Source organism: Thalassophryne amazonica, chromosome 11 (assembly GCF_902500255.1).
Source record: "Thalassophryne amazonica chromosome 11, fThaAma1.1, whole genome shotgun sequence".
Lineage (NCBI taxonomy): Eukaryota > Metazoa > Chordata > Actinopteri > Batrachoidiformes > Batrachoididae > Thalassophryne > Thalassophryne amazonica.
In genome coordinates, this window is record NC_047113.1 from 20,715,767 (window position 1) to 20,743,525 (window position 27,759).

Below are 27,759 nucleotides of genomic sequence, written 5' to 3' on the forward strand. Positions count from 1 at the left end.
GGAAGCCGGGGCACCCGGAGGGAACCCACTCAGACACGGAGAGAACATGCAAACTCCACACAGAAAGAGTGGGAAGCCATCCCACAACCTTTGTGCTGTGAGGCAACAGTGCTAACCATGAAGCCGCCGTGCCACCCTCATTCATTCGTTTAGTTATTTATATGTACGCATGGGGAACCTCTAGCCAATTTTTTTGTTTTGTTTTTACTGCTCAGCAATTGCATAATTGGAATACCATATCTCATGGCTAATTGATTTCAAGTTAATTGTGATTTTATGCAGTTGCATGATGTAATGGAACTTGCATATTGCAGTGGTATTTGTAAAAAAAAAAAAAAAAAAAAACTACTAAATGCAGAGATGTAGACATTTGTACATGTCTGCAAAACAATGTTCCCTGCACAAATCTGTGCAAATGTAGAAATGATTGTCATACTTTAGATAATGATGACAGTGAAGAAAATTCTGATGGAGTAACTGATCACCGTGTTTTTTTTAAAACTTATTTAATAATAAAATCCATAAATACTGATCAAAGTATTTTTTTTAAAAAGTCAATTGCATGCTTTCTGTGTTATTTTGCTTCATTTGTTTATTTATTTTGAAAATAACATACCTGATGTATGTTTACATTTTGGACCAGCGGTTCTCACTCATGCATCAAAATTCACATTGTGGGGGGAAAAAAAATTATGCTGCTTGGGGTACCATAGGCTTTCATTTGCCAACATTTTCGCCTCCCCTCCCCCCATGCATGTTAGGGTCTTAAAAAAAAATTGAGGGGGATATTGATTACATGGCCTAAGATGCATCAGTAATTTTATAATTGAATTACCGCCCTCTGAGTCATAATCTAATTGTGAGGTGCCTAAAAAAAAAATTCACACACCTGGTTCTTGTAGAATAAAGTTGAAACGGCAGTGTTTCAGGAGGTTGTTGTGCAACACTGGAAATGTACTTTTTTGATGTATTGTCAGCATGTTTCCCTAATAATCATATATCATACGTCACCTATCATAACTCAAAAGTCTCACTCAACTGTACTCCTTACACACACACACACAAACATGCGTACACACACAAAAGATAGTCCCACTCCCACAGCTTTCTTTGGGGGGGAAAAAAACTATGCAAGTATGTTGGAAACAAACACACACCATTTTATTAAGCTTATTTCTGAATGTGAGCAGTTAGTAACTGTAAGTGTTGGAAAATTTGGGCTTTTGCTGCACCCTTTGTTTATGTAAGCTGGATTGATGCTTTTCTATTTTAAATTATTATTTTTACTGCATACTCGTATACCACCATTGTTGGTGTGTATAAGGAAACACATGTCTCTTTAATGCCAAACTTGTGGATAAACACTCACCATTATTACTGTTCTTTTTGCCTTGCTGCTCTTCTTTTCAACCTATCTCATGTTCTCAACTTTCTCTCTTATGGTCCTTGCTCTTTCCTTTCACTTCTCTTTGCTCTCCTCTTGTGTGTGTTTTTTTTTTTTTTTTTTTTTGACAGGTTCATGTGTGCACAGATGCCGAATCCTGTCCTGGAGAGCATCAGTATCATTGATACGCCTGGAATCCTGTCAGGGGAGAAACAGCGGATAAGCAGAGGTCTGCCAGACTCATTCACTCATACCTACTTAAAAAAAAAAAAACACAGCTACATTCTCTGCTCAAGAACTGAGAATTAAATGCTGATGAAGACTCTCTCGGGCAGTATTCAAAATGGCCCCTGAGAAGTTGCACAGACTTGGATATGAAGCATTTGTGTAGAGCTTGACTGATATGGATTTGTATTTATTTAGAGGGCAGTGTGTTATGATACCGATATTAGAAAGTACAACATTTACAAAACATATATGTCTACTGATATATACATAAAAAAGGCAGTTATTCCTAACATTTTGGTGTTGAACTCTTATGACATGCAGTTGAGTCTTGATGTTTGTTTGTTTGAAATATGAATTTTCTTATGAACCAACAACCAGCATACATCACACTGCTTTCACTTGAATTGACAATTGCTGTGTCATGTTGCTCAGCATTTTCATCAGACTTCTCGTCTGTTTTGAACCTGTGTAGTTGGTGGCATGTTGACCATTTGTCTCGTGTTGCTGTAAAATAAATGGCAACTGTCTTGTGCTTACATTTGAGCGCCTTCCTCTGGACAAACTGACACAATTTCCAACAGTCAAAGTTTTTTTTTTCTATGTTGCTTATTTGGTCAAATTTTTCATTTTAAGAATTGACACATATGCGGTTTATTCAGTTTTCCCTTATGCTTTTTAAAAACTTTTTAAAATTAATTCATTTTCTTATTAAGGACACTGAACATATGTGTAATATAACTTCTGCTTTTTCTACCTAATCTGTGCCTCTTTTACCAGAAGCATACATCCAGCTTTGCAGTTTTACATGTATCGGAAAAGGAAGTGTAATAAAACGGCAAACATAGGCAATTTCCCAAGACACCCCTTCCCCTCCATCAGAGCATCACTCATGTTGGGCGGTGATACACTGTCTTGACTCAAATTTCCCGCATGACACAACGAGAGAGGGGGTAAAGTTAGAGAATTTGAATGCTTTATATGGAGACTGGAAAGGCTAAGAGGTCACCGTTAACCGAATCTCCTCAGAATATAGCGTTTGGTTTAATATTATAATTTGTATTTTAAGAAGTGCATAGCAACCCCTGATGGTTTTTTAAGCTCAAATAGGTCCTAATATTAGACACAAGGTTTCTTTTTAACTTTTGTGTACCTTAGTTGCTAATATTAATGAGTTGCTCTATGGTTGGATAAACAAAATTTGTACGTCACTAAGGTCCTTTGACGTCAAGAGGTTCCAAACAGTCCAACATGAATTTTAAATAGTAGTCCAATCTAAAATTGTTCTCGGTCAACTTGCAAAAAACAGTCAGATAGCTCAAAAACTGCTGATGCCGTGTACATGCTGTCTGCTTTTCTCAGTCCAGTGAAAATTCACGACAGAAATTTGTTGAGCTCCTCATCTAACACCAGTTCTGACTTGGATAAAGACGTCCCAGCGATTATTGCAAATGCCTCCAGACTGCTTACGGTGTGTTTTTTCTTTTGTGTTGAAAGAATGAGCAGTGTCAATAAACTGCTAAGCACTGTTTGTGCTAGTGTGTCTGCGCAATGGTCACAGCGTACAATAGCACAAAATGTATAGCACCAAAATTGAATACTAAATAGCACTAAAATTGCATGGTAAATGGAACACAATGGCAAATGGTATGAATAATCCATGTCATGTGACATACAAACCACCAGTCAGACTTTGCCAAGCACTGCAGTATGGCATTACATTCACAGATGCCACTTAAATTTACTGTGCAAAAAAAGAAGCCTTATGTCAACCTTGTCCGGAAGCAGCTTGGACCTCTCTGGGTTCAGAGGCATCTGGGTTGGATGTTACACAGGGGAAACAGGTTTCCAGATTTTTTATGTTATTTTATTTATTTTATTGATTTATTTTGAAGAAATGACTCCTGTGTGCTCCAGACCAATGAGGAAAAGGACCATCCAGACTATTATCAGCAACAAGTACAAAAGCCGGGATCTGTCATAGCATGGGGTCCTATCTGACTAACTTGTACTTGAATACAATTGTTTGAACTGATGATCTTGGAATGTGCAGTTGTGTAGAAATGGCTCAGAGACCTTCCCAAGTTTTATAAAATTACAGTTGTTCTTCTAAGATCTTTACTGAGTTCTGTGGACTTCCCCATTGTTCTGAGTATTGGTCAGACTAATAAGTGCTATCAAACACATCCTTTATATACTGGCAAAGAGAAACTACTGGTTGTTATCAATCATGATCAGTAATGAGGAGTTAATAGACCTTGGCCTTGTCATGTTAAGACATTGTAGAACTTTCAGCACCACTTATTAAAAATAACTGAATAAGTGTATATTTGAACTTGTATGAGTAATTTTGACCCTGTGTGGATTAGAGATGATCCAAAATAAATTCAAACTTGTGTGCTCAGTTGCTTTTTTAGTTATTAATGATGGCCAAGTACTTAGTGCGCTTGGTTTCAGTGCGGAAGATTCCCGGTTCAAACCACACCCCTGCCCTGTAATGTGGAGTTGCGTCAGGAAGGGCATCTGGCGTAAAACCTGTGCCAAATCAACATGCAGATCCGCCTTCAATCTGTTGTGGTGATCTCATGAAAAAACGAGGGAGCAGCCGAAGGGACTTGCTTTTTACTAATGATATATGCTGTACAATCATTCCACCCTGGCAAAAGAACAGTTCATTAAAAATTACATGGCAGTCATACCCATGATGAGTGTACAGGTGCTGGTGGTATAATTAGAATATCATGAAAAAGTTGATTTTCAGTAATTCCATTCAAAAAGTGAAACTTGTATATTCATTCATAACACACAGACTGATATATTTCAACTGTTTTTCTTTTAATTTTGATGATTATAACTGACAACTAATGCAAATCCCAAATTTAGTATCAGAAAATTAGAATATTACTTAAGACCAATACAAAGAAGGATTTTTAGAAATGTTGGCCAACTGAAAAGTATGAACATGAAAAGTATGAGCATGTACAGCACTCAATACATAGTTGGGGCTCCTTTTTGCCTGAATTACTGCAGCAGTGCGGCGTGGCATGGAGTCGATCTGTCTGTGGCACTGCTCAGTTGGTTTGAGAGCCCAGGTTGCTCTGATAATGGCCTTCAGCTGTTCTGCATTGTTGGATCTGGCATGTCGCATCTTCCTCTTCACAGTACCCCATGGGGGTATGGGGTTATGGTCAGGTGAGTTTGCTGGCCAATTAAGGACAGGGATACCATGGTCCTTAAACCAGGTACTGGTAGCTTTGGTACTGTGTGCAGGTGCCAAGTCCTTTGGAAAATGAAATCTGCATCTCCATAAAGTTGGTCAGCAGCAGGAAGCATGAAGTGCTCTGCAACTTCCTGGTAGACGGCTACGTTGACCTTGGACCTCAGAAAACACAGTGGACCAACACCAGCAGATGACCTGGCACCCCAAACCATCACTGACTGTGGAAACTTTACACTGGACCTCAAGCAACGTGGATTCTGTGCCTCGCCTTTCTTCCTCCAGACTCTGGGACCTTGATTTCCAAAGAAAATGCAAAATTTACTTTCGTCAGAGAACATAACTTTGGACGACTCAGCAGCAGTCCAGTCCTTTTTGTCTTTAGCCCAGGCAAGATGTCAAGTCAGCAGTCTTCCCCATGATTGTGTAACCTACAGAACTAGACTGAGAGACCAGTTAAAGGCCTTTGCAGGTGTTTTGAGTTAATTAGCTGATTAGAGTGTGACACCAGGTGTCTTTAATATTGAACCTTTTCACAATATTCTAATTTTCTGAGATACTGAATTTGGGATTTTCATTAGTTGTCAGTTATAATCATCAAAATTTAAAGAAATAAACACTTGAAATATATCAGTCTGTGTGTAATGAATATATACATTATACAAGTCTCACTTTTAGAATGGAATTACTGAAATAAATCATCTTTTTCATGATATTCTAATTATATGACCATATCATTCTAATTATATGACCATATCACCTGTATGTAAACCTCCGACTGCAACTGTGTACAGGATTAGCTCAGGGAATGTGTTCTGTTAAACAGCTTTGAGAGCAGAATCTTACTGACAGCATTCGTGGCACTTGTACGTTTCGCACATATGACCATGCACACAGTGTTCTGTATAATTTCACTATTTGCACCCCATGTCACATTCTGTACCCATCTATGCAATAACTGCTGTTGGTAGTTTGAAGAGCAAAAACAGTGTTTCATGCAAGACCACACAGTGCTGAGTAAATATTTTAGGCATTGTTCTGTAATTTATGTCTGTAGCATGGCCCAAGCAGAGGGTTGCTTGAGGTTTCTTCCTCAGAGGGAGTTTTTCCTTACCACTGTTGCTCTGGGGGTTAGTAAGGTTAGACCTTATTTGTGTGAAGCGCCTTGAGACAACTCTGTTGTGATTTGGCGCGATATAAATTGAATTTATTGTGGAATTTTGATGAGTTCCTCCCTCGAATTGGTGTTTCAGCAAAACTACTAGTTAAATGTGTATTCAACTAACTCATTTAATTTCCAAAGCCCTTTTATAATTAATTGGAGGTGTACTGTCTTAAGTATACCACAAACAGCTGCAGTTAACCCCTTTTAAATACACGGGAGACCATCAAGAACAAGTTATGTAGTTGTATTAAAAAAAATTTTATTTCTTTTAAGGGAAAGTAGCCATAGTAGTCTTCTGTATAAATAATTAATATTGAGCAATTATTTTAAGCTTGGGTTATATTAAATGTTCCTGAAACTTTTGTATGGCATTTCATAGCCACACCGGTAGTAATGTGATACATGGCCTCGCCCTGATTAACTTTGAAGTTCAGTCCAGACGTTGGTCCGGACTCGCCTGTAATAAAGTGTGTGTGTGTGTGAGTAAACTGGCATGTGTAGTGACTTGTTCGAAAGACAGGATGGAAATTAAATCTGTTGCCTTACACTTTAGACGGTTTCATGTGTAGACATACGAGTACTTTGAAGTTTATCTATAGACACTCATATTGTTTAAGCATGTGCTCACTATCTTTATATCTGTAATCCCCGTTTCTGCACAAACCCAATTGTCTGCCGTCTTGCATGCAGGACTTCACAGGATGTGCAGCTCACGTGACAGGCATACTGTATGTGTAGAATGCAACATGCATGTGTAGGACATCGGTGGTTGTTGGGTTTCTGGGCTCCAGGAAATGGTTTATTATTTCAGGCTGTACTTTCAGGCTTGATAGCAAAGTGTGTGAGTCAGATCTGTCACAGCCATTTTTTTAAAATAAATATGAAGAACAACAATATGTACATTGAGTGCAGTTTAAGGTAAACGCTGGGATTTTTCAACCTGGGCTCTATCTTTCAATGTTCTTGGGTTTCTTTTCCATCGGGACAAAAGTTATTTTAATCGGCCCAGTATTTACTTAAAAATGCAAATGGGTTAAGATCCTAGAAAATGTAATCATACAGGGCAAGTTAAAATCACTTACTGAAGAGTTTCTTGTTGCCCCTGAACAAGCTTAAGTATTATTAGAAGTCTGTGGTAGCATGGAGGATCTCTACTGAAGTAAATGTATGTACATTATGCTTTACTAGTAACAAAAGAATCATAAAAAAATGAATTGTTATTATTGGTGTTGGGTTGGGGGCAAAAAATGTCATATTGATTTTTAAAAATGTTAATTTCAGTGTTGGGTAAGAACACAGGTGCTAGCCACTCACCGAGCACTTTTCATGTTCCTTATGTAAACCTATATTTGTACTTTACTTGGGGGTGTTAGCCAGTAATGTACATTTGCTTTGCTTCGCTTTTGTTACAGCCACGGAATTTGTACACGCGCCTGCCACATGTGAGGCGGTCCTGTGTGTGTCAGGTGCATGTATAAATATTTGTACTTTTACTTGGGGGTGTTAGCCAGTAATGTACATTTGCTTTGCATCGCTTTTGTTACAGCCACAGAATTTGTACACGCGCCTGCCACATGTGAGGTGGTCCCGTGTGTGTCAGGTGCATGTATAAATTCTGGCCCAATCTGAACTGGCAGTAAGGAGCTAAAGAGTCGCATCCAAAAACTTTGAATCGTCAGGAATCTTCCACACAGAATCATCCGCCCTCATCGCTGACGATCCCTTGCAAAAACAGTCAAATCAAAATTTACTTTTATAGGTAGTCTAAATTTTCGCGGCACACAACTTGACCACAAGTAAAGCCAAATCTCGACTTACGTGTGCATAAGTTAACGGGCTCTCCTGTACTTGGCTTTAAAAAGTACTAAATAGTCACACACTGGGGGGATCTTGTATGGGATGGGGAAAGATGTTTCAAGATGTCTAATCATTTTATAATCTCATCTCTGTAAATTCTAATTGAATTTTGATGCTCCTAGTGATTCCCATCCCTACAGTAATACAGTTAGCAATTTACTATATTAGCCTCCTGCTCATTCAGCATCCCTAGCCTCCACTGTAACATTACGAGTCAATTGTTGAGAAGCTTGTTCCTGTTTTGATCAGAAGAATGAACTTGGCTTCGGTTGCTTCTGACAGGCATTTTCTCCATTTCCACACCTTATGAAGTGTGTGGATTAGAGCCCGATGGATATGTCAGATGGCCAATAATATTGGCCAGTATTAACCTTTCAAACATATCGGTATCAGCATTATTTTTACCAATATGAAATATTTTATTTGACTGAATTAAACAATGGAAGTAAACACTTAGGCTGTTCAAAATGGTGTCATTAAGTAGATTGTTGAGCAGAAGACACTCCATCAGCATTATTTACAGTGCTGTCATGCATGCCTGGGATCCTTTGGCCACATTAGCTACGAGAGACTCAGGAAAAGCGATCAGCTACCATTCATATTTGTTCAAAGAATAGTTGTCGATATGCCACCAGCTACTTGTGATTAAAATAGATAAGTCTCTTTCATGGAAATGCTGAGTGATGAGACACGGTAACTGCTAATTAGAGTGAAAGCAACGTGATTGGTTGCTCAAACAAAATAATCCAACACTGTGGAATACGTGATTTAGAAAGCTGTATTTCTGTATCCATTAAGTCCGGAAAGTATTCACAGCGCTTCACTTTTTCCACATTTTATGTTACAGCCTTATTCCAAAATGGAGTAAATAATTTTTTTTTTTCCCTCAAAATTCTACTCACAACAGTCCATAATGACAACAGAATGAATTTTTTTTTTTTTTTTTTCAAATTTATTAAAAATAAAAAAACTAAGGAGTTACATGCACGTAAGTATTCACACCCTTTGCTCAGTACTTTGTTGATGCACTTTTGGCAGCAATTACAGCCTCAAGTCTTCTTGAATGTGATGCCACAAGCTTGGTGCACATATCTTTGGGTAGTTTTGTCCATTCCTCTTTGCAGCACCTCTCAAGCTCCATTAGCTTGGATGGGGAACGTCGGTGCACAGCCATTTTCAGATCTCTCCAGAGATGTTCAATCAGATTCAGGTCTGGGCTCTGGCTGTTGTCCTGAAGCCACTCCTTTGATATCTTGACTGTGTGCTTTGGGTTATTGGGCCTCATTCATGCACTATTCTTAAGAACAAATTTGTTCTTAAGTCCTGCTTGAATTTTTAAAAAAGATTTGTGGCATTCACGAATGGCCCCCCCCCCCCTACAAAAAATCTGTATCAATTGGCCTCTATTGTAAACAGAAAATTCAGTAAATTTGGCTTAATATAAAGCACTGAGTCTATATACCATGGTGCCCCCCCAAGAGGATAAGTGCTGAGAGCACTCAGAAATGCTTTCTTCCTGGCAATTTCTGTGTTTTTAGTGGTTGTGAGGGGAGAACTCTCCTCATTGACAACTATAAACAGCTGTCTACCATCTTATAATGTACAACAATTAAGAAGTACTTGCCCACAGCCAAAACAAAGCATCCAATTTGTTTCTTTTGTGATTGATTTTGAGTGACAAATCAGCACTAATAATCTTCTCCCCCAAGTTTCCCGAAAAGGAAGTGATGTGCAATGATGTTACAGCGGCTGTCTGAAAAGTTGAGGAATTTTAAATTTAAACATGCTTGCCGCTAGTGCACAAAAAAAAACCAAAGCTGCTCTGCGCTGAAAAATGAGTCTTCCGGGGTTTTCTGGAGGCAGCTGCTTGTTGTCACATATGCTCCATTTTCATTTAGAGCAGCTGAAAAAGACACTTGGGCTTGGGAGGAGAAATGCTATGGACATGGACAAAACCCACTAAACCGGGTACTACTTTTAAATCAGCAAGTTCAATGGTTTTTGCAGGTCACAGTACATAACTGGAGAATTATTCATACCAGTAGTGGTTACATGACACCCTAAGAAGTTTTAGGGCACTGGTCTGATTGCTGTTAAATTGAAGTCAGTAGCACTGGCCTATCTCCGAGAGCCACTGTGCCAAATTTTAATTCAGTTGCGGGGCTGCCAGAATTAATTCCAGAAATTACAGTGTTTTGACATTAAATCAAATCAAATCAATTTTATTTATATAGCGCCAAATCACAACAAACAGTTGCCCCAAGGCGCTTTATATTGTAAGACAAAGCCATACAATAATTACGGAAAAACCCCAACGGTCAAAACGACTCCCTGTGAGCAAGCACTTGGCGACAGTGGGAAGGAAAAACTCCCTTTTAACAGGAAGAAACCTCCAGCAGAACCAGGCTCAGGGAGGGGCAGTCTTCTGCTGGGACTGGTTGGGGCTGAGGGAGAGAACCAGGAAAAAGACATGCTGTGGAGGGGAGCAGAGATCAATCACTAATGATTAAATGCAGAGTGGTGCATACAGAGCAAAAAGAGAAAGAAACACTCAGTGCATCATAGGAACCCCCAGCAGTCTAAGTCTATAGCAGCATAACTAAGGGATGGTTCAGGGTCACCTGATCCAGCCCTAACTATAAGCTTTAGCAAAAAGGAAAGTTTTAAGCCTAATCTTAAAAGTAGAGAGGGTGTCTGTCTCCCTGATCCGAATTGGGAGCTGGTTCCAGAGGAGAGGAACTTGAAAGCTGAAGGCTCTGCCTCCCATTCTACTCTTACAAACCCTAGGAACTACAAGTAAGCCTGCAGTCTGAGAGCGAAGCGCTCTATTGGGGTGATATGGTACTATGAGGTCCCTAAGATAAGATGGGACCTGATTATTCAAAACCTTATAAGTAAGAAGAAGAATTTTAAATTCTATTCTAGAATTAACAGGAAGCCAATGAAGAGAGGCCAATATGGGTGAGATATGCTCTCTCCTTCTAGTCCCCGTCAGTACTCTAGCTGCAGCATTTTGAATTAACTGAAGGCTTTTCAGGGAACTTTTAGGACAACCTGATAATAATGAATTACAATAGTCCAGCTTAGAGGAAATAAATGCATGAATTAGTTTCAGCATCACTCTGAGACAAGACCTTTCTAATTTTAGAGATATTGCGCAAATGCAAAAAAGCAGTCCTACATATTTGTTTAATATGCACATTGAATGACATATCCTGATCAAAAATGACTCCAAGATTTCTCACAGTATTACTAGAGGTCAGGGTAATGCCATCCAGAGTAAGGATCTGGTTAGACACCATGTTTCTAAGATTTTGCGGGGCCAAGTACAATAACTTCAACAATAACAAATTGTAATCTATTAGATAAATATGATTCAAACCACCACAGTGCAGTGCCTTTAATACCTGTGGCATGCTCTAATCTCTGTAATAAAAGCAAAAGCAGCACTGAGGTCTAACAGAGCAAGCACAGAGATGAGTCCACTGTCCGAGGCCATAAGAAGATCATTTGTAACCTTCACTAATGCTGTTTCTGTACTATGATGAATTCTAAACTCTGACTGAAACTCTTCAAATAGACCATTCCTCTGCAGATGATCAGTTAGCTGTTTTACAACTACCCTTTCAAGAATTTTTGAGAGAAAAGGAAGGTTGGAGATTGGCCTATAATTAGCTAAGATAGCTGGGTCGAGTGATGGCTTTTTAAGTAATGGTTTAATTACTGCCACCTTAAAAGCCTGTGGTACATAGCCAACTAATAAAGATAGATTGATCATATTTAAGATCGAAGCATTAATTAATGGTAGGGCTTCCTTGAGCAGCCTGGTAGGAATGGGGTCTAATAGACATGTTGATGGTTTGGAGGAAGTAACTAATGAAAATAACGCAGACAGAACAATCGGTGAGAAAGAGTCTAACCAAATACCGGCATCACTGAAAGCAGCCAAAGAGAACGATATGTCTTTGGGATGGTTATGAGTAATTTTTTCTCTAATAGTTAAAATTTTATTAGCAAAGAAAGTCATTACTAGTTAAAGTTAAAGGAATACTCGGCTCAATAGAGCTCTGACTCTTTGTCAGCTTGGTTACAGTGCTGAAAAGAAACCTGGGGTTGTTCTTATTTTCTTCAATTAGTGATGAGTAGTAAGATGTCCTAGTTTTACGGAGGGCTTTTTTATAGAGCAACAGACTCTTTTTCCAGGCTAAGTGAAGATCTTCTAAATTAGTGAGACGCCATTTCCTCTCCAACTTACAGGTTATCTGCTTTAAGCTGCGAGTTTGTGAGTTATACCACGGAGTCAGGCACTTCTGATTTAAGGCTCTCTTTTTCAGAGGAGCTACAGCATCCAAAGTTGTCCTCAATGAGGATATAAAACTATTGACGAGATAATCTATCTCACTCAGAGTTTAGGTAGCTACTCTGCCCTGTGTTGGTATATGGCATTGGAGAACATAAAGAAGGAATCATATCCTTAAACCTAGTTACAGTGCTTTCTGAAAGACTTCTACTGTAATGAAACGTATTCCCCACTGCTGGGTAGTCCATCAGAGTAAATGTTATTAAGAAATTATCAGACAGAAGGGGGTTTTCAGGGAATACTGTTAAGTCTTCAATTTCCATAACATAAGTCAGAACAAGATCTAAGATATGATTAAAGTGGTGGGTGGACTCATTTACATTTTGAGCAAAGCCAATCGAGTCTAACAATATAAATAAAAATGCAGTGTTGAGGCTGTCATTCTCAGCATCTGTGTGGATGTTAAAATCGCCCACTATAATTATCTTATCTGAGCTAAGCACTAAGTCAGACAAAAGGTCTGAAAATTCACAGAGAAACTCACAGTAACGACCAGGTGGACAATAGATAACAACAAATAAAACTGTTTTTTGGGACTTCCAATTTGGATGGACAAGACTAAGAGTCAAGCTTTCAAATGAATTAAAGCTCTGTCTGGGTTTTTGATTAATTAACAAGCTGGAGTGGAAGATTGCTGCTAATCCTCCGCCTCGGCCCGTGCTACAAGCGTTCTGGCAGTTAGTGTGACTTGGGGGTGTTGACTCATTTAAACTAACATATTCATCCTGCTGTAACCAGGTTTCTGTAAGGCAGAATAAATCAATATGTTGATCAATTATTATATCATTTACTAACAGGGACTTAGAAGAGAGAGATCTAATGTTTAATAGACCACATTTAACTGTTTTAGTCTGTGGTGCAGTTGAAGGTGCTATATTATTTTTTCTTTTTGAATTTTTATGCTTAAATTGATTTTTGCTGGTTATTGGTGGTCTGGGAGCAGGCACCGTCTCAACTGGGATGGGGTAATGAGGGGATGGCAGGGGGAGAGAAGCTGCAGAGAGGTGTATAACACTACAACTCTGCTTTCTGGTCCCAACCCTGGATAAGAAAATTGGCCAGATTTCTAGAAATGAGAGCTGCACCATCCAAAGTGGGATGGATGCCGTCTCTCCTAACAAGACCAGGTTTTCCCCAGAAGCTTTGCCAATTATCTATGAAGCCCACCTCATTTTTTGGACACCACTCAGACAGCCAGCAATTCAAGGAGAACATGTGGGTAAACATGTCACTCCCGGTCCGATTGGGGAGGGGCCCAGAGAAAACTACAGAGTCCGACATTGTTTTTGCACAAAGTTACACACCGATTCAGTGTTAATTTTAGTGACCTCCGATTGGCGTAACCGGGTGTCATTACTGCCGATGTGAATTACAATCTTACCAAATTTACGCTTAGCCTTAGCCAGCAGTTTCAAATTTCCTTCAATGTCGCCTGCTCTGGCCCCCGGAAGACATTTGACTATGGTTGCTGGTGTCGCTAACTTCACATTTCTCAAAACAGAGTCGCCAATAACCAGAGTTTGTTCCTCGGCGGGTGTGTCGCCGAGTGAGGAAAAACGGTTAGAGATGTGAATGGGTTGGCGGTGTACACGGGGCTTCTGTTTAGGACTACGCTTCCTCCTCACAGTCACCCAGTCGGCCTGCTTTCCCGGCTGCTCGGGATCTGCTGGAGGGGAACTAACGGCGGCTAAGCTACCTTGGTCCGCACCAACTACAGGGGCCTGGCTAGCTGTAGGATTTTCCAAGGTGCGGAGCCGAGTCTCCAATTTGCCCAGCCTGGCCTCCAAAGCTACGAATAAGCTACAATTATTACAAGTACCATTACTGCTAAAGGAGGCCGAGGAATAACTAAACATTTCACACCCAGAGCAGAAAAGTGCGGGAGAGACAGGAGAAGCCGCCATGCTAAACCGGCTAAGAGCTAGTAGCTGCGCTAAGCTAGCGGATTCCTAAAAACACACAAAGTGAATAATGTGTAAATAATTTAGGTGATTCAGCAGAAGGAGTGCTTTAGTTAAGGCACGTGAAGATTACACTGTGAAACAAATCGTTATCTAGTTAACTAGATCAATCTAACTGCGCAGATTAAACAGCTAACAGATACAGCAAAACACCGCTGTGCTCCGGAACAGGAAGTGATACAATACCGCAGTGAGAGCCAACCACCATCTGCACATTACTAAACGTGTAGATGGCCAGACCATAACTGCAGTGATTGTTCCTGAGATTATAGTGTAATACATGCCCGTATATAGAGGGGGTTCAGGGGGTTCAACCGACCCCCCCCCCCACCGAGAATTCTGCTGATTTTTTTTTTTTTTTTTTATTTATTTATTTTTTTTCCCCTGCTGATTTTTTTCTGATCTGGATATCAACGTTATGTATTTTCTTTTCATTGATAATAAGCAACAAGCACTAACTGTTACACAGCTATTATCACACACCCTCACGTTTCAATTTCCTCTGCCAGAGTAATCCCTTAAGTGATGAAAGGGGAAACTGCTAGATAAACTTTTCCCATGGGGGTTGAGAATTTTTGCTCCCTGGTCCCTATCCTCCTCTGATATCAAACAGATTAGTAGGCTTGTAAATACCCATGTAGACACACAATTACACTTGTCTGGTTTGTAAAAACATGTTTGTATGTATAAGCTGAGAAATAAATGGAGCTTCTCCTTCCTGTTGCAAATACTGTAAAGGTGCAAATATTCGTGTGGGATTTATTATGCGAATTTTGCAAGTTAAACAAGGTCGCCAAATTAAATACCGCTATTTTAATACATAACGTACATATACGTACATATTCATAATGTAAACGCGAATATTAATACCGCTAAATACGAGGTCTGTTAGAAAACTATCCGACCTTTTTATTTTTTGCAAAAACTATATGGATTTGAATCATGTGCGCTTGCATCAGCCAAGCTTGAACCTTTGTGCGCATGCGTGATTTTTTTTTTTTTTTTTTTTTACGCAACTGACAGGCAGGTATAAAGTTTGCATTAATGTTATCTTGGTTCTTCCTGGGTGGTTCTTATGGCAACTGATCCAATCCCAAGCAAGGACTATTTGTATATAAAAATGTATTTCCTAAAATGATACATTTTGGGTTTCAAATGAAATTTATGTAGCTTTTTACCCCTCGAAATCCTCAAAAACTTCTGCTTTGGGGGGCTTTGCCCCCCTGAGCCCCCCACGAGGGCGTTGCCCCTCGACCCCACCGGGGGCCCTGCGGCCCACTGGACCCCCAACTCAAGGATTTGAACCCCCCCTTTCACATTCCTATATACGGCCCTGTAATACAGCTCTCAGACATGCCTATAGCTCTATTAAAGTTCTTGCCCTCTAAGAGGAACTGTTCAAATTTATTCTGCTGATGCATGTTTGAAACACAGCTGCTGTTGCTGTGCGCTATAACTGCTTGACCAGCTGCCTGTTTCCCTGAAGAGAAATGTTAACCACTGGACAGCATGAGCAAATATATTCTGCCGGCTCTCACAGGAATCTTGGACTTAAAATATTTCACTTTTAACTCATGTAACTCCATTAATGTTCACATGTCATGCACACAAGTGGACTTGCTCTGACATCAACCCCCCCCCCCAGTCTGTCTGTTTGTACCTCTTTTGTGTAAAAGGGCTCGGGCACAAAGCAAAGTTGAAATGCCTTTGCAGCAGATCTGTCACAGATTGTGTGGAATGATTAGAGCAGCTGCATTCGTCTCTGGTCACGTGACACAGACATCAGCTAATCAAAATCATAATTCTCTCTCCTCAACAACTTAAAACAAAGATCCAGGAAAAAAGAAAAAAAAAAAACAAAACAAAACTGTGTGTGTGTTCTAATCACTCAAGAGTAGGCTTTTTGCCCAAGGCCATCAAATATATCCATCGGGTACTGCGAAGACTTTGCGTCTGTCCGTCTGTCGGTGCTCAGCATAAATCCAGTCCTACAGGGCAGCTTCAGTCTTGTTTGAACCCCTGCGTGATATCGTGGGATTTGACCACTTCCAGGGACAGCCTGAAGTTACACAGCATCACCTCACACCTGCAGATGGTGTGCTGTTTTGTTGTCAGTTGCAATCACGAAGCAGTCATAAAAAGTAGTTTTGTTTTTTTTTCACTTCCCAGTGGAGAAGGGAAGAAAAGGCAAATGAGAGAGATCATGTCAGTAAGTTTTGGCCTACACACCTAGCCAGAGTAGCTGCGTTCTCTCTCCTGCACAACCGCCTCGACATATTTGCGCGCTGGTGTTGCCGACCGAACAGTCCGCCCTGCCTTCACTGCACATGCGTCATTTTGGAGCGTCAGCATGGTCATTTCTAAGAGTCAGCCGCAGTTCACGAATTATCACCTCGTTTCTGTTTCAAACTGCACTGCAGTCATCATCTATCTCATCGACAGATATCTGAAGCTTTGGAACAACAATCATTTCCACATAAATTCATCATTATTTCATAATAAGACTGCGGGCCGATCAGAGCGCAGCAGCAGCACGGCAGGCGTCTGGCATGCAGCTGCGCCTACGTCATTTCGGTGCGTCAATAGTGAAATGAGATTATTGCCTCGTTTCTGCTTAAACAGACTTAATTTGTCAATTGATGGTTAATAATAACATTATTCCCTTTGATCACTTTGGATGTAGAGAGTCAGACTCAGACATGCTGCTGTGGTCCGAAATGACGCATGCGCAGTGAAGGCAGGGTGGACCTATTTTTAGGGGGGGGGGGTCGTTCGGTAATAAACCGCTCCACCCCCCACAACGAGACTGCACTGCCCAATTAACTGTCAGTCTTAAAAATCACAGGTAACATTATTGGCACCCAGACTTTGGATAAGTTCAAAGATGGCTAACCTTGACTTATTTTAAGAGCAGGGCTGCAAAACCTCTGTATACTGATTTCCATAAAAATTTGTTTCCATGTTCCGTTTATTTTGTCTTATACCATGGTCAGTGAGAATTCCATGTCTAACTGGCGTGCATTATTTTCGTGTATACGCACACGTAGTTCGGCAAGTTAAGTCACTAATATCACTGCGCTCTGGTTGTCACCATAGCAACACGCAAATCAGTTGGCGCAGATCAGCTGTGTTTTGACAGGTGAATGACAGAAACGTGATAAAACATGGATTTCCAAGTGAATTTTAATATTTTTGGCCAAAATAAAACGTTTGAGGAATGGAAAGGAGGAGAGCAAACGAGAAGAACAGCAAAAGCAACGGCGTAAAGATTTAACATCGGACGAACTGGACAAGATTGAAGACGGGAAAGAAGAAGAGAACACAAAAAAGTTAACTTAAATAAATGTTTGTGTTAGCTCACTATGTGGGACCATGGCTTCGCGTTGTGGTGTTTTAGACTCTGCGTTGTGCATTCAAACCGTATAATGCAGTCCTTGTTTAAGTCTTACATATAAAACTAACTTAAAAAAATATATATATTGTTTATGATTGATTGATTGATTGATTGATAGAGGGGCTTTATTGAACATGCACATATTGTAAATAAGACAATGGGATCTTAATAATTAATGTAAAGACAATAAATGTATAATTTTACATATAGCCCTATATATATACACACACTTTGCACTGAGATAGCAATTAAACAGCTGCAAATTATAAAGAAGGCGATACTTATATGGCCGTGGGTATTTTAGCATTGCGTTATATTTAAACTTCTGCTGATGATTTGCTGTCTGTCCATCAGCTGTACGTCCTCCTTGGGTTCATATGGGATCAGTCAAAATTTTCTAGTATGTAAACTAGGTCAGTGGTTCTCAACCCAGTACTCAAGTACCACCACTCCACAAGTTTTCCATCTCTCCCTACAAGCTGATTGTTATTCAGGTGTGCAGCCAATGAAATGCCTAAATACATCTCCAGTGGATCAGTTTGCTGTGCTGTTGATATTCATGACGATAGAGCATGGTCTGTTATTTGCTGCGTAGCGGTACGTTCCGACGACAGCTGAAACGTACTACTGGGGTGTGAGTGAATAAGAAAATATTAATTTGAGTGGAGTCTGTTAGCGCTGTACTGGTATTGTGCGCCCGCACACACACACACATATATATATATATATATATATATATATATATATATATATATATATATATATATATATATATATATATATATATATATATATATATATATATATATATATATATATAGACTGTAATATCAATTTTCCATTGCATTTGATGCAGTTCTGCTTGTTTCCTGTTAAAGTTGGTGCATAACAAGGGAAAAGTGGATCAGCTGTAATAACTGGAAAACAGAACATCCTATTTGTAGGGATCAGGTTTTTTCACTTTAAACATGCGCTTTTTTCCCACTCCCAATTCTAGGGTACGACTTTGCTGCAGTGCTGGAGTGGTTTGCTGAGCGCGTGGACCGTATCATCCTCCTCTTTGATGCACACAAGCTAGACATTTCAGACGAGTTCTCCGAAGTTATCCGCGCTCTGAAGAACCACGAGGATAAAATGCGTGTGGTACTGAACAAGGCTGACCAGATCAGTACTCAGCAGCTGATGAGGGTGTATGGAGCACTGATGTGGTCGCTGGGAAAAATCATAAACACGCCTGAAGTAAGGTTAAAGAGCAACTTTTGAAATATTGCTTTGACAGTTCTTTTTGTTTTTAATGCACGTTAGCCGTTCACTGAATTTGCCCCAAGGGCAGATAAATGTTCTTCACAATGTCAAACATTTCTACCTTCTGACTGAATGAAAGAATGTCTGGAAGGACCTGCATTATTATTACATATTTATTTATTTATTTATTTGCATCATTCTGTACATGTTGTATAGTGAGGCAGTGTAACCTGATGAAAATAAAGCTGCCTTAAGCAGGTTTGCTCAGATCAGTCAAAAGGACACTGTTGAAATGGTATCAGGTTTTAAGGATGCCAAAAATCTGGGTCCGTATCTTCGGTGCATCTCAAAGTCCTCTCAAAGAGCTCCTAACTTAGCCTAAAATATCCTGGCAAGGACTCTCAACCTAAGACACACCCAAGAGGTGTCTGAGAGCAGATCTGAGTGGACAGAAACTCCTACCTTTGTGAAGAGGCAAGGTTGACCCCGTTGCTAGGTATGATGTAGTCCTCTAAGAGCTGTGATTGGCTGTCACAGAAAGGGGAGGATAAATTTAAAAAAATGTGCTCGCTCCTAGTTCTGAATGGACAGTGAAATCAACCATTAGGTGATCATATTAGGTGAATTGTATTAAGAAATGTAATCGTGAAAATAATTTGTCATGATGATGAAACTCAGCAGAATTAAATGAATTGTTACACAGCTTGAAAATGTTTGAATGTACTTCACTTACATGCAGAATATCTATTTATTGAAAGAGTGCGTGCATGTGAGTTTATTTAGTAAGTTCATTGTAAGTACATAATATAATTGTAACATTAAAAATACATGCATAGCACAAGAAAGTGAAAACACTTATTTACATTGTGGTCCATTTAAGAATCAAATGGCAAAATAGAAGTAATAGTAAAAGAAAATAACAATATTAATAATACCAATTATTATAATAGCAATAATAAAAATGATATGTGTATATGATAACAAGAACCTAAACAACTTATAAGTACATTACAACAGTAAATTAACATAAAATACAGTTGTATGCAAAGGTTTGGGCACCCCTGATAATTTTCATGATTTTCCTTTATAAATTGGTTGTCTGGATCAGAAATGTAAGTTTCTACTATTTACAGAATAGTAGTGCAATAATAATTTTTTACAAAATTGGGCACGGACGTAAATTTGGGCACCCTTGTCATTTTATTAATTTGAATACATTTAGCACTAATTATTGGAACACAAATTGATTTGGTAACCTCATTGACCCTTAACCTCCTTACACAGGTGACTCCAATCGTGAAAAAGGGTATTTAAGGTGGCCATTTGCAAAGGTTTCCACTCTTTTCATCTCTTCTAATGAGTGGCAACATGGGAGGCTCTAAACAACTCTCAAATGACCTGAAAACAAAGATTGTTCAACATCATGGTTTAGGGGAAGGATAGAAAAAGCTATCTGAGATTTCAGCTGTCAGTTTCCACTGTGAGGAACATAGTGAGGAAATGTAAGACCACAGGCACAGTACTAGATAAGGCCTGAAGTGGCAGGCCAAGAAAATCACACACACACCTGCTCCAAAGACCTACAACATGATCTTGCTGCAGATAGTGGCTCTGTGCATTGTTCAACTATACAGCACACTTTGCACAAAGAGATGCTGTAATGCAGAGGAAGCTTTTTCTGCGTACATGCCACAGTCGCTTGAGGTATGCTAAATTTCATTTGGACAAGCCAGCTTCATTTTGGAATAAGGTGTTGTGGACTGATGAAACTAAAATTGAGTTATTTGGACATAAGGGGCGATATGCATGGCTGAAAAAGAACACAGCATTCCAAGAAAAATGCTTGCTACCTACAGTAAAATTTGGAGGTGTTTCCATCATGCTGCATGGCTGTGTTGCCAGTGCAGGTACTGGGAATCTTATTAAAGTTGAGGGTCACATTGATTCCAGTCAGTATCAGCAGATTCTTGAGAACAGTGTTCATGAATCAGTGACAAAGTTGAAGTTGCGCCGGGGCTGGATCTTTCAACAAGACAACGACCCTAAACACTGCTTAAAATCTACTAAGGCGTTCATGCAGAGGAACAAGTACAGCGTTCTAGAATGGCCATCTCAGTCCCCAGACATGAATATTATTGAAAATCTGTGGTGTGGTTTTAAACGGGCTGTCCATGCTCAGAAACCTTCAAACCTGAGATGTAAAGAAAAAACGCTTTCAACCAGAATCCAGACTCTCATTGGAAGCTATAGGAGGCGTTTAGAGGCTGTTATTTCTGCAAAAGTAGGATCTGCTAAATATTGATGTTTTTTTTTTTCTGTCGGGTGCCCAAATTTATGCACCTGGCCAATTTTGTTTAAAGAATTATTGCACACTTTCTGTAAATCCTATAAACTTCATTTCACTTCTCAAATGTTACTGTGTGTGTCTGTTATCAATCAATCAATCAACTTTTTTCTTGTATAGCGCCAAATCACAACAAACAGTTGCCCCAAGGCGCTCCACATTGCAAGGCAAGGCCATACAACAATTATGAAACACAGTCTACGTCTAAAGCAACACAACCAAGGGATGGTCCAGGGTCACCCGATCCAGCCCTAACTATAAGCCTCAGCGAAAAGGAAAGTTTTAAGCCTAATCTTAAAAGCAGAGAGGGTATCCGTCTCCCTGATCTGAATTGGGAGCCGGTTCCACAGGAGAGGAGCCCGAAAGCTGAAGGCTCTGCCTCCCATTCTACTCCTACAAACCCTAGGAACTACAAGTAAGCCCGCAGTCCGAGAGCGAAGCGCTCTAATGGGGTAATATGGTACCATGAGGTCCCTAAGATAAGATGGGACCTGATTATTCAAAACCTTATAAGTAAGAAGAAGAATTTTAAATTCTAGCATTAACAGGAAGCCAATGAAGGGAGGCCAACACGGGTGAGATATGCTCTCTCCTGCTAGTCCCCGTCAGTACTCTAGCTGCAGCATTCTGAACCAACTGAAGGCTTTTTAGGGAACTTTTAGGACAACCTGATAATAATGAATTACAATAGTCCAGCCTAGAGGAAACAAATGCATGAATTAGTTTTTCAGCATCACTCTGAGACAAGACCTTTCTGATTTTAGAGATATTGCGTAAATGCAAAAAGGCAGTCCTACATATTTGTTTAATATGCGCTTTGAATGACATATCCTGATCAAAAATAACTCCAAGATTTCTCACAGTATTACTAGAGATCAGGGAAATGCCATCCAGAGTAACGATCTGGTTAGACACCATGCTTCTAAGATTTGTGGGGCCAAGTACAATAACTTCAGTTTTATCTGAGTTTAAAAGCAGGAAATTAGAGGTCATCCATGTCTTTATGTCTGTAAGACAATCCTGCAGTTTAGCTAATTGGTGCGTATCCTCTGGCTTCATGGATAGATAAAGCTGGGTATCATCTGCGTAACAATGAAAATTTAAGCAATACCGTCTAATAATACTGCCCAAGGGAAGCATGTATAAAGTGAATAAAATTGGTCCTAGCACAGAACCTTGTGGAACTCCATAATTAACTTTAGTCTGTGAAGAAGATTCCCCATTTACATGAACAAACTGTAATCTATTAGACAAATATGATTCAAACCACCGCAGCGCAATGCCTTTAATACCTATGACATGCTCTAATCTCTGTAATAAAATTTTATGGTCAACAGTATCAAAAGCAGCACTGAGGTCCAACAGAACAAGCACAGAGATAAGTCCACTGTCCGAAGCCATAAGAAGATCATTTGTAACCTTCACTAATGCTGTTTCTGTACTATGATGAATTCTAAAACCTGACTGAAACTCTTCAAATAGACCATTCCTCTGCAGGTGATCAGTTAGCTGTTTTACAACTACCCTCTCAAGAATCTTTGAGAGAAAAGGGAGGTTGGAGATTGGCCTATAATTAGCTAAGATAGCTGGGTCAAGTGATGGCTTTTTAAGTAATGGTTTAATTACTGCCACCTTAAAGGCCTGTGGTACATAACCAACTAACAAAGATAGATTGATCATATTTAAGATTGAAGCATTAAATAATGGTAGGACTTCCTTGAGCAGCCTGGCAGGAATGGGGTCTAATAAGCATGTTGATGGTTTGGATGAAGTAACTAATGAAAATAACTCAGACAGAACAATCGGAGAGAAAGAGTCTAACCAAATACCGGCATCACTGAAAGCAGCCAAAGATAACGATACATCTTTGGGATGGTTATGAGTAATTTTTTCTCTAATAGTCAAAATTTTGTTAGCAAAGAAAGTCATGAAGTCATTACTAGTTAAAGTTAATGGAATACTCAGCTCAATAGAGCTCTGACTCTTTGTCAGCCTGGCTACAGTGCTGAAAAGAAACCTGGGGTTGTTCTTATTTTCTTCAATTAGTGATGAGTAGAAAGATGTCCTAGCTTCACGAAGGGCTTTCTTATAGAGCAACAAACTCTTTTTCCAGGCTAAGTGAAGATCTTCTAAATTAGTGAGACGCCATTTCCTCTCCAACTTACGGGTTATCTGCTTTAAGCTACGAGTTTGTGAGTTATACCACGGAGTCAGACACTTCTGATTTAAAGCTCTCTTTTTCAGAGGAGCTACAGCATCCAAAGTTGTCTTCAATGAGGATGTAAAACTATTGACAAGATACTCTAACTCCCTTACAGAGTTTAGGTAGCTACTCTGCTCTGTGTTGGTATATGACATTAGAGAACATAAATATATATCATTATCAAAAATTATGACCCAAGTCATGTTTTGGAAAATATGACTTAGGCCATTATTTTAGGAAGGTGATGATATGATATATTTAACTGAAATTGCTGATCCAAACAACCAGTGATTTATAATGGAAAATCATGGAAGTCATCAGGGGTGCCAAAACTTTTACATACAACCGTAATTACAGAGATCAAGCCGGTCGCGTGTTACTGACTCACTGTCATCCTACATACGTAGAATATCTATCTTTCCTTCCTCTGTCTTTTCTGCCATCTTCTTTGTTTAAGATACTCTTGGGCTTCTTAAAAGTCCTCCTCCCTACTTTTACCAGTTTGGCACTTTAAGAGCTATCTTAAGGCCTGAGGGGCTTTGCGGACAATTTTTATCTTACCAAGGGAAAATTCTAAGAATTTGAGGAATTCTGACATTTTTCTTAGAATAATGTCACTGGGGGCTATTTTTTAGCCTTAGGCTACTTCGTGGATATGGACCCTGGTTTTCAGCTTGTTTTTACTGCAGCCTGCAAGTGGAAAATCCTCTTCCGAGTGAAACCACTTTAACTCCACATCTTGTACTTGATTTATTTTCTTAGTTAATGTTTGAGCCAAGGCCATATTCATAAGCCTGTTGCAAAGAAACCTTTGGATCACTTTGAAGAATTATTCATTGACTTTGAGAGTGCATTGTGTTCTGATGCCTCTTTACAACTTGAAACTAATTGAATAATTGTTGGTTCAGTATCTGCCTCCTTTATTACTTTGTGAAGTGTTCTGTAACTCTTGTATCTAAATGTATTTTTGTTTATGTATATAAAATATTAGATTTAGTGTTACATGTGAAATAATTTCCCCTTGTGTGCAGGCATTAATGGACAACCTGCTTGACTGTGGCGCATAATCTGACTCGTGTAAATCTTATTGCAGGTAGTGCGTGTGTACATCGGGTCATTCTGGGCTCAGCCCCTATTGGTCCCAGACAACAGAAAGTTGTTTGAAGCAGAGGAGCAGGACCTGTTCTTGGACATTCAGTCTTTGCCACGTAACGCGGCTCTCCGTAAACTCAACGACCTCATCAAACGTGCCCGACTTGCCAAGGTCAGCATCAACAAAATCACATTTAAAAAGACCCCCCTGAAGGAGTCTTGTTTGAATGCTGCATGAGTTTAGTCATCTAATTAAATTACGACTTCTTCTTTTGGCAGCATTTTGTCTGTATAAAGAGAATTGCACACAAAAGTCCCATTTTTATGTAACTACGGTTTTGTACTTTCTAAATTGGCTACAGACAGAAGTGACGACAGCAGTGCATGTGAAACAACATGCACTTACCAAAACAGAATGTTGCTGTTCTTGTGACTAATGTGAAATCTTGGTCATTTCGATTCCTTTGGTGCCTTTTTAAAATTTGTCTGTTCAGTTCACATAACTGATTTTTTTTTTTCTTTTTATTTCACGTCTGTGAAGAAAACATTATTTCAACATAATTGTGGAGTCTGAATAGATGTCCACTTGTGTGGTTATCAGAGCATTCTAGTAGTTGCCACAAACGCATGGGGTTTAGTGGGTATTTATTTTATTAGTGCATGTGGTGGTATTGTTTTCAGTCATTGAGTTTGGATCCAATTGACACCAAAGTTGTGGATTGATTGAGGGTCAAGTTCAGACCGAGTGACTTGAGTTTTGAGAAAAATCTTTTGAAGGTCAAGATTTTGACCCAGACCTTATTCATAGTGAAAGTTTTATAATGACTAGTAAGTCCCTTTGGCTGCTCCCTGTTTTCACTCTGGATCTCCGTAGCAGATCCGAGGTGGATATACATGTTGATTTGGCACAAGTTTTACGCCGGATGGCCTTCCTGAGTCCTGACACAATTCCACATTACATGGAGAAATGTAGCAGGGGTGAGGTTTCAATCAGGAACCTTCCACACTGGAACCAAGCGCAGTAACCACTTGCCTGCCACCACCCACAGTGAAAGTTTATAATGACCAGTTCAAGGAATTGGTTAAAGATGCAGCTATCATTACATTTAAACACAATATGAAGTTTCTATTTGTCACATGACCTTTGACCTCCGGTGACCTTGCTCAGTTGCATGTTTAATTGAAATAGTTTCAAAACTATGAATGAATATGATGGAAGCACTGTGTGCTAATCAAGGATAAAGAGCCTCAATTTTAGATCAAATTAATCCAATGTTACTGCCACACATAATTGTCTATATTGTGGTATCACTCGGTCCCAATGTAGTAGTTCACATGAATTTGTGTCAAAGGTGTGGATGTTGACTTCTCAGAATGCTCATTTTAGTTTTCATTGAAGCAAAAATCATTCCTCTTTAGCAGCTGCATATTGACTTTTTTTTTTTTTTTTTACGTGGTGTTTAGGTGCACGCCTACATCATCAGCTCCCTGAAGAAGGAGATGCCGAGTGTGTTTGGAAAGGACAACAAGAAAAAGGAGCTAATCGCAAACCTTGGAGAGATCTACCACAAGATTGAGAAGGAGCACCAGATTTCACCTGGAGACTTCCCCAAAATTACCAAGATGCAGGTGAGAATAAATCAGGCTATAAAGAAGCCAATAAGACACCAGCAGTGATGTGATCTTAAGAGTCGGTGTATGATGTTGACTGTCCTCTGCGCACGGTAGCAGTAAGTGTTACAAAGTGACCATCCTGACTTTATCCTTGCGTGTTTATGCTCTTTTCCTGTCCTTACTCTCTGTGATGACTCAGGACAAGGATGAGATTTATTTTTCCTGGTTTACCAGGAAATCCTGCCTCTCGTATGTTACTCCCATTGGTAGCCATTGAAGAATGATCTATTTCTATCACCAATTCCTGTTTTCCATATCCCCCATCCCTTCAGGACCAGCTACTTGGCCAGGACTTCTCCAAGTTTGTTGCACTGAAGCCCAAGCTGATGGAGGCAGTGGAGGACATGCTCGCAAACGACATTGCTCGGCTCATGGCTGTGGTACGCCAGGAGGAAGCTGCTATGCCCAGCCAAACCGTCAAGGGCGGCGCGTTTGAGGGAACCATGGGCGGGCCCTTTGGCCACGGTTATGGTGAGGGTGCCAGCGAAGGTATCGATGAGCTGGAGTGGGTGGTCGGTCGTGATAAGCCTACATACGATGAGATTTTCTACACCCTGTCCCCAATCAATGGGAAAGTGACTGGTGCTGCAGCTAAGAAGGAGATGGTGAAGTCCAAGCTGCCCAATACAGTCCTGGGAAAAATCTGGAAGCTTGCAGATGTGGATAAAGATGGCCTTCTTGACGATGAAGAGTTTGCCCTGGCCAACCACCTGATCAAAGTGAAGTTGGAGGGCCATGAGCTGCCTCCCTCACTGCCTGAACACCTAGTGCCTCCATCTAAGCGCGGGACAGCGCTACATGCTTAGTGATCTGGAGAGGAGGGGAGCAGCCTGGAGCCCAGCCACATCAGCGCTTTGCTTCAGTGCTTACTCAGGACTCTCCAGACTAAAGTCCAGCCCTCAGCTGAGCGTGAACAGCAGGGGCATCGTCATATAAAAAAAAAAGAGAGAGAGGGAGGAAAAAAAGAACAACCTATCTCCAGGCTTTCTGAAACATGTGATGAGATTAGCTGTGATCTTTTCCACCAGAGAGAGACTGGGGGTTTCTGATGGTTTGGGAGGATGGTGCAGTTTGTGCATTAGTGAAGAAATGTTCAAGTATCTCTTAATTAAAAAATAAAAAGTGGGAGTTATTTGCAATGTATTTAAAGGACATGACTGGATCATGAATTGATTCACATGGTTGTTGAAGGTTGTGTGACAGGTTGAAGATGGATTTGTGCATCCTGTGTAAAAGGTGTCTTAAAAGTATTCAGTCTAATATGTTGATCCAAAGAAATAAAACCCTTCTGTCTAGTTGGAGAGTGAGGAAATGAAACAGCTATTAGAATTTATTTTTCTATTTCCTTGCTGTTAACTCTCCAAGTGCTTTGCATTTTATTGTTAAGCTAGATGAATAAAAGTCAATTCTCTACCTTCTTAATTGTGGTCACGTCTGTATTTACCATCTGTGACTCATGTTGGAGTTTCACTTGTGTTTGAAGCTGACGTTAAAGGCTTTTATTTTGAAATGCCTCTTTTAGGAGTTAAACATACTCATTACTGCCCTCTGCAGGCCGGAACCACAGCAGCAACCAGTCAATGTCTGAGGAGGAGGAGAAAAAAAATCACTCATAAAATTAGTCACCTTTTAAAATTA

At 39.8% G+C, this 27,759-nt stretch overlaps 1 protein-coding gene across 1 annotated transcript in view; it reads left to right on the forward strand.

Annotated features, from left to right (window-relative positions):
* Nucleotides 1–27,540, forward strand: part of ehd1a (EH-domain containing 1a) — a 44,308-nt gene extending 16,768 nt beyond the window's left edge. The window contains exons 2-6 of the mRNA XM_034181141.1: nucleotides 1,516–1,613; nucleotides 18,561–18,802; nucleotides 24,449–24,619; nucleotides 25,912–26,076; nucleotides 26,394–27,540. Coding sequence (XP_034037032.1) covers nucleotides 1,516–1,613; nucleotides 18,561–18,802; nucleotides 24,449–24,619; nucleotides 25,912–26,076; nucleotides 26,394–26,927 — 1,210 coding nt within the window. The 3' untranslated portion in view covers nucleotides 26,928–27,540. The remainder of the gene's footprint in view (nucleotides 1–1,515; nucleotides 1,614–18,560; nucleotides 18,803–24,448; nucleotides 24,620–25,911; nucleotides 26,077–26,393) is intronic.
* Nucleotides 27,541–27,759: the final 219 nt, after the last annotated feature.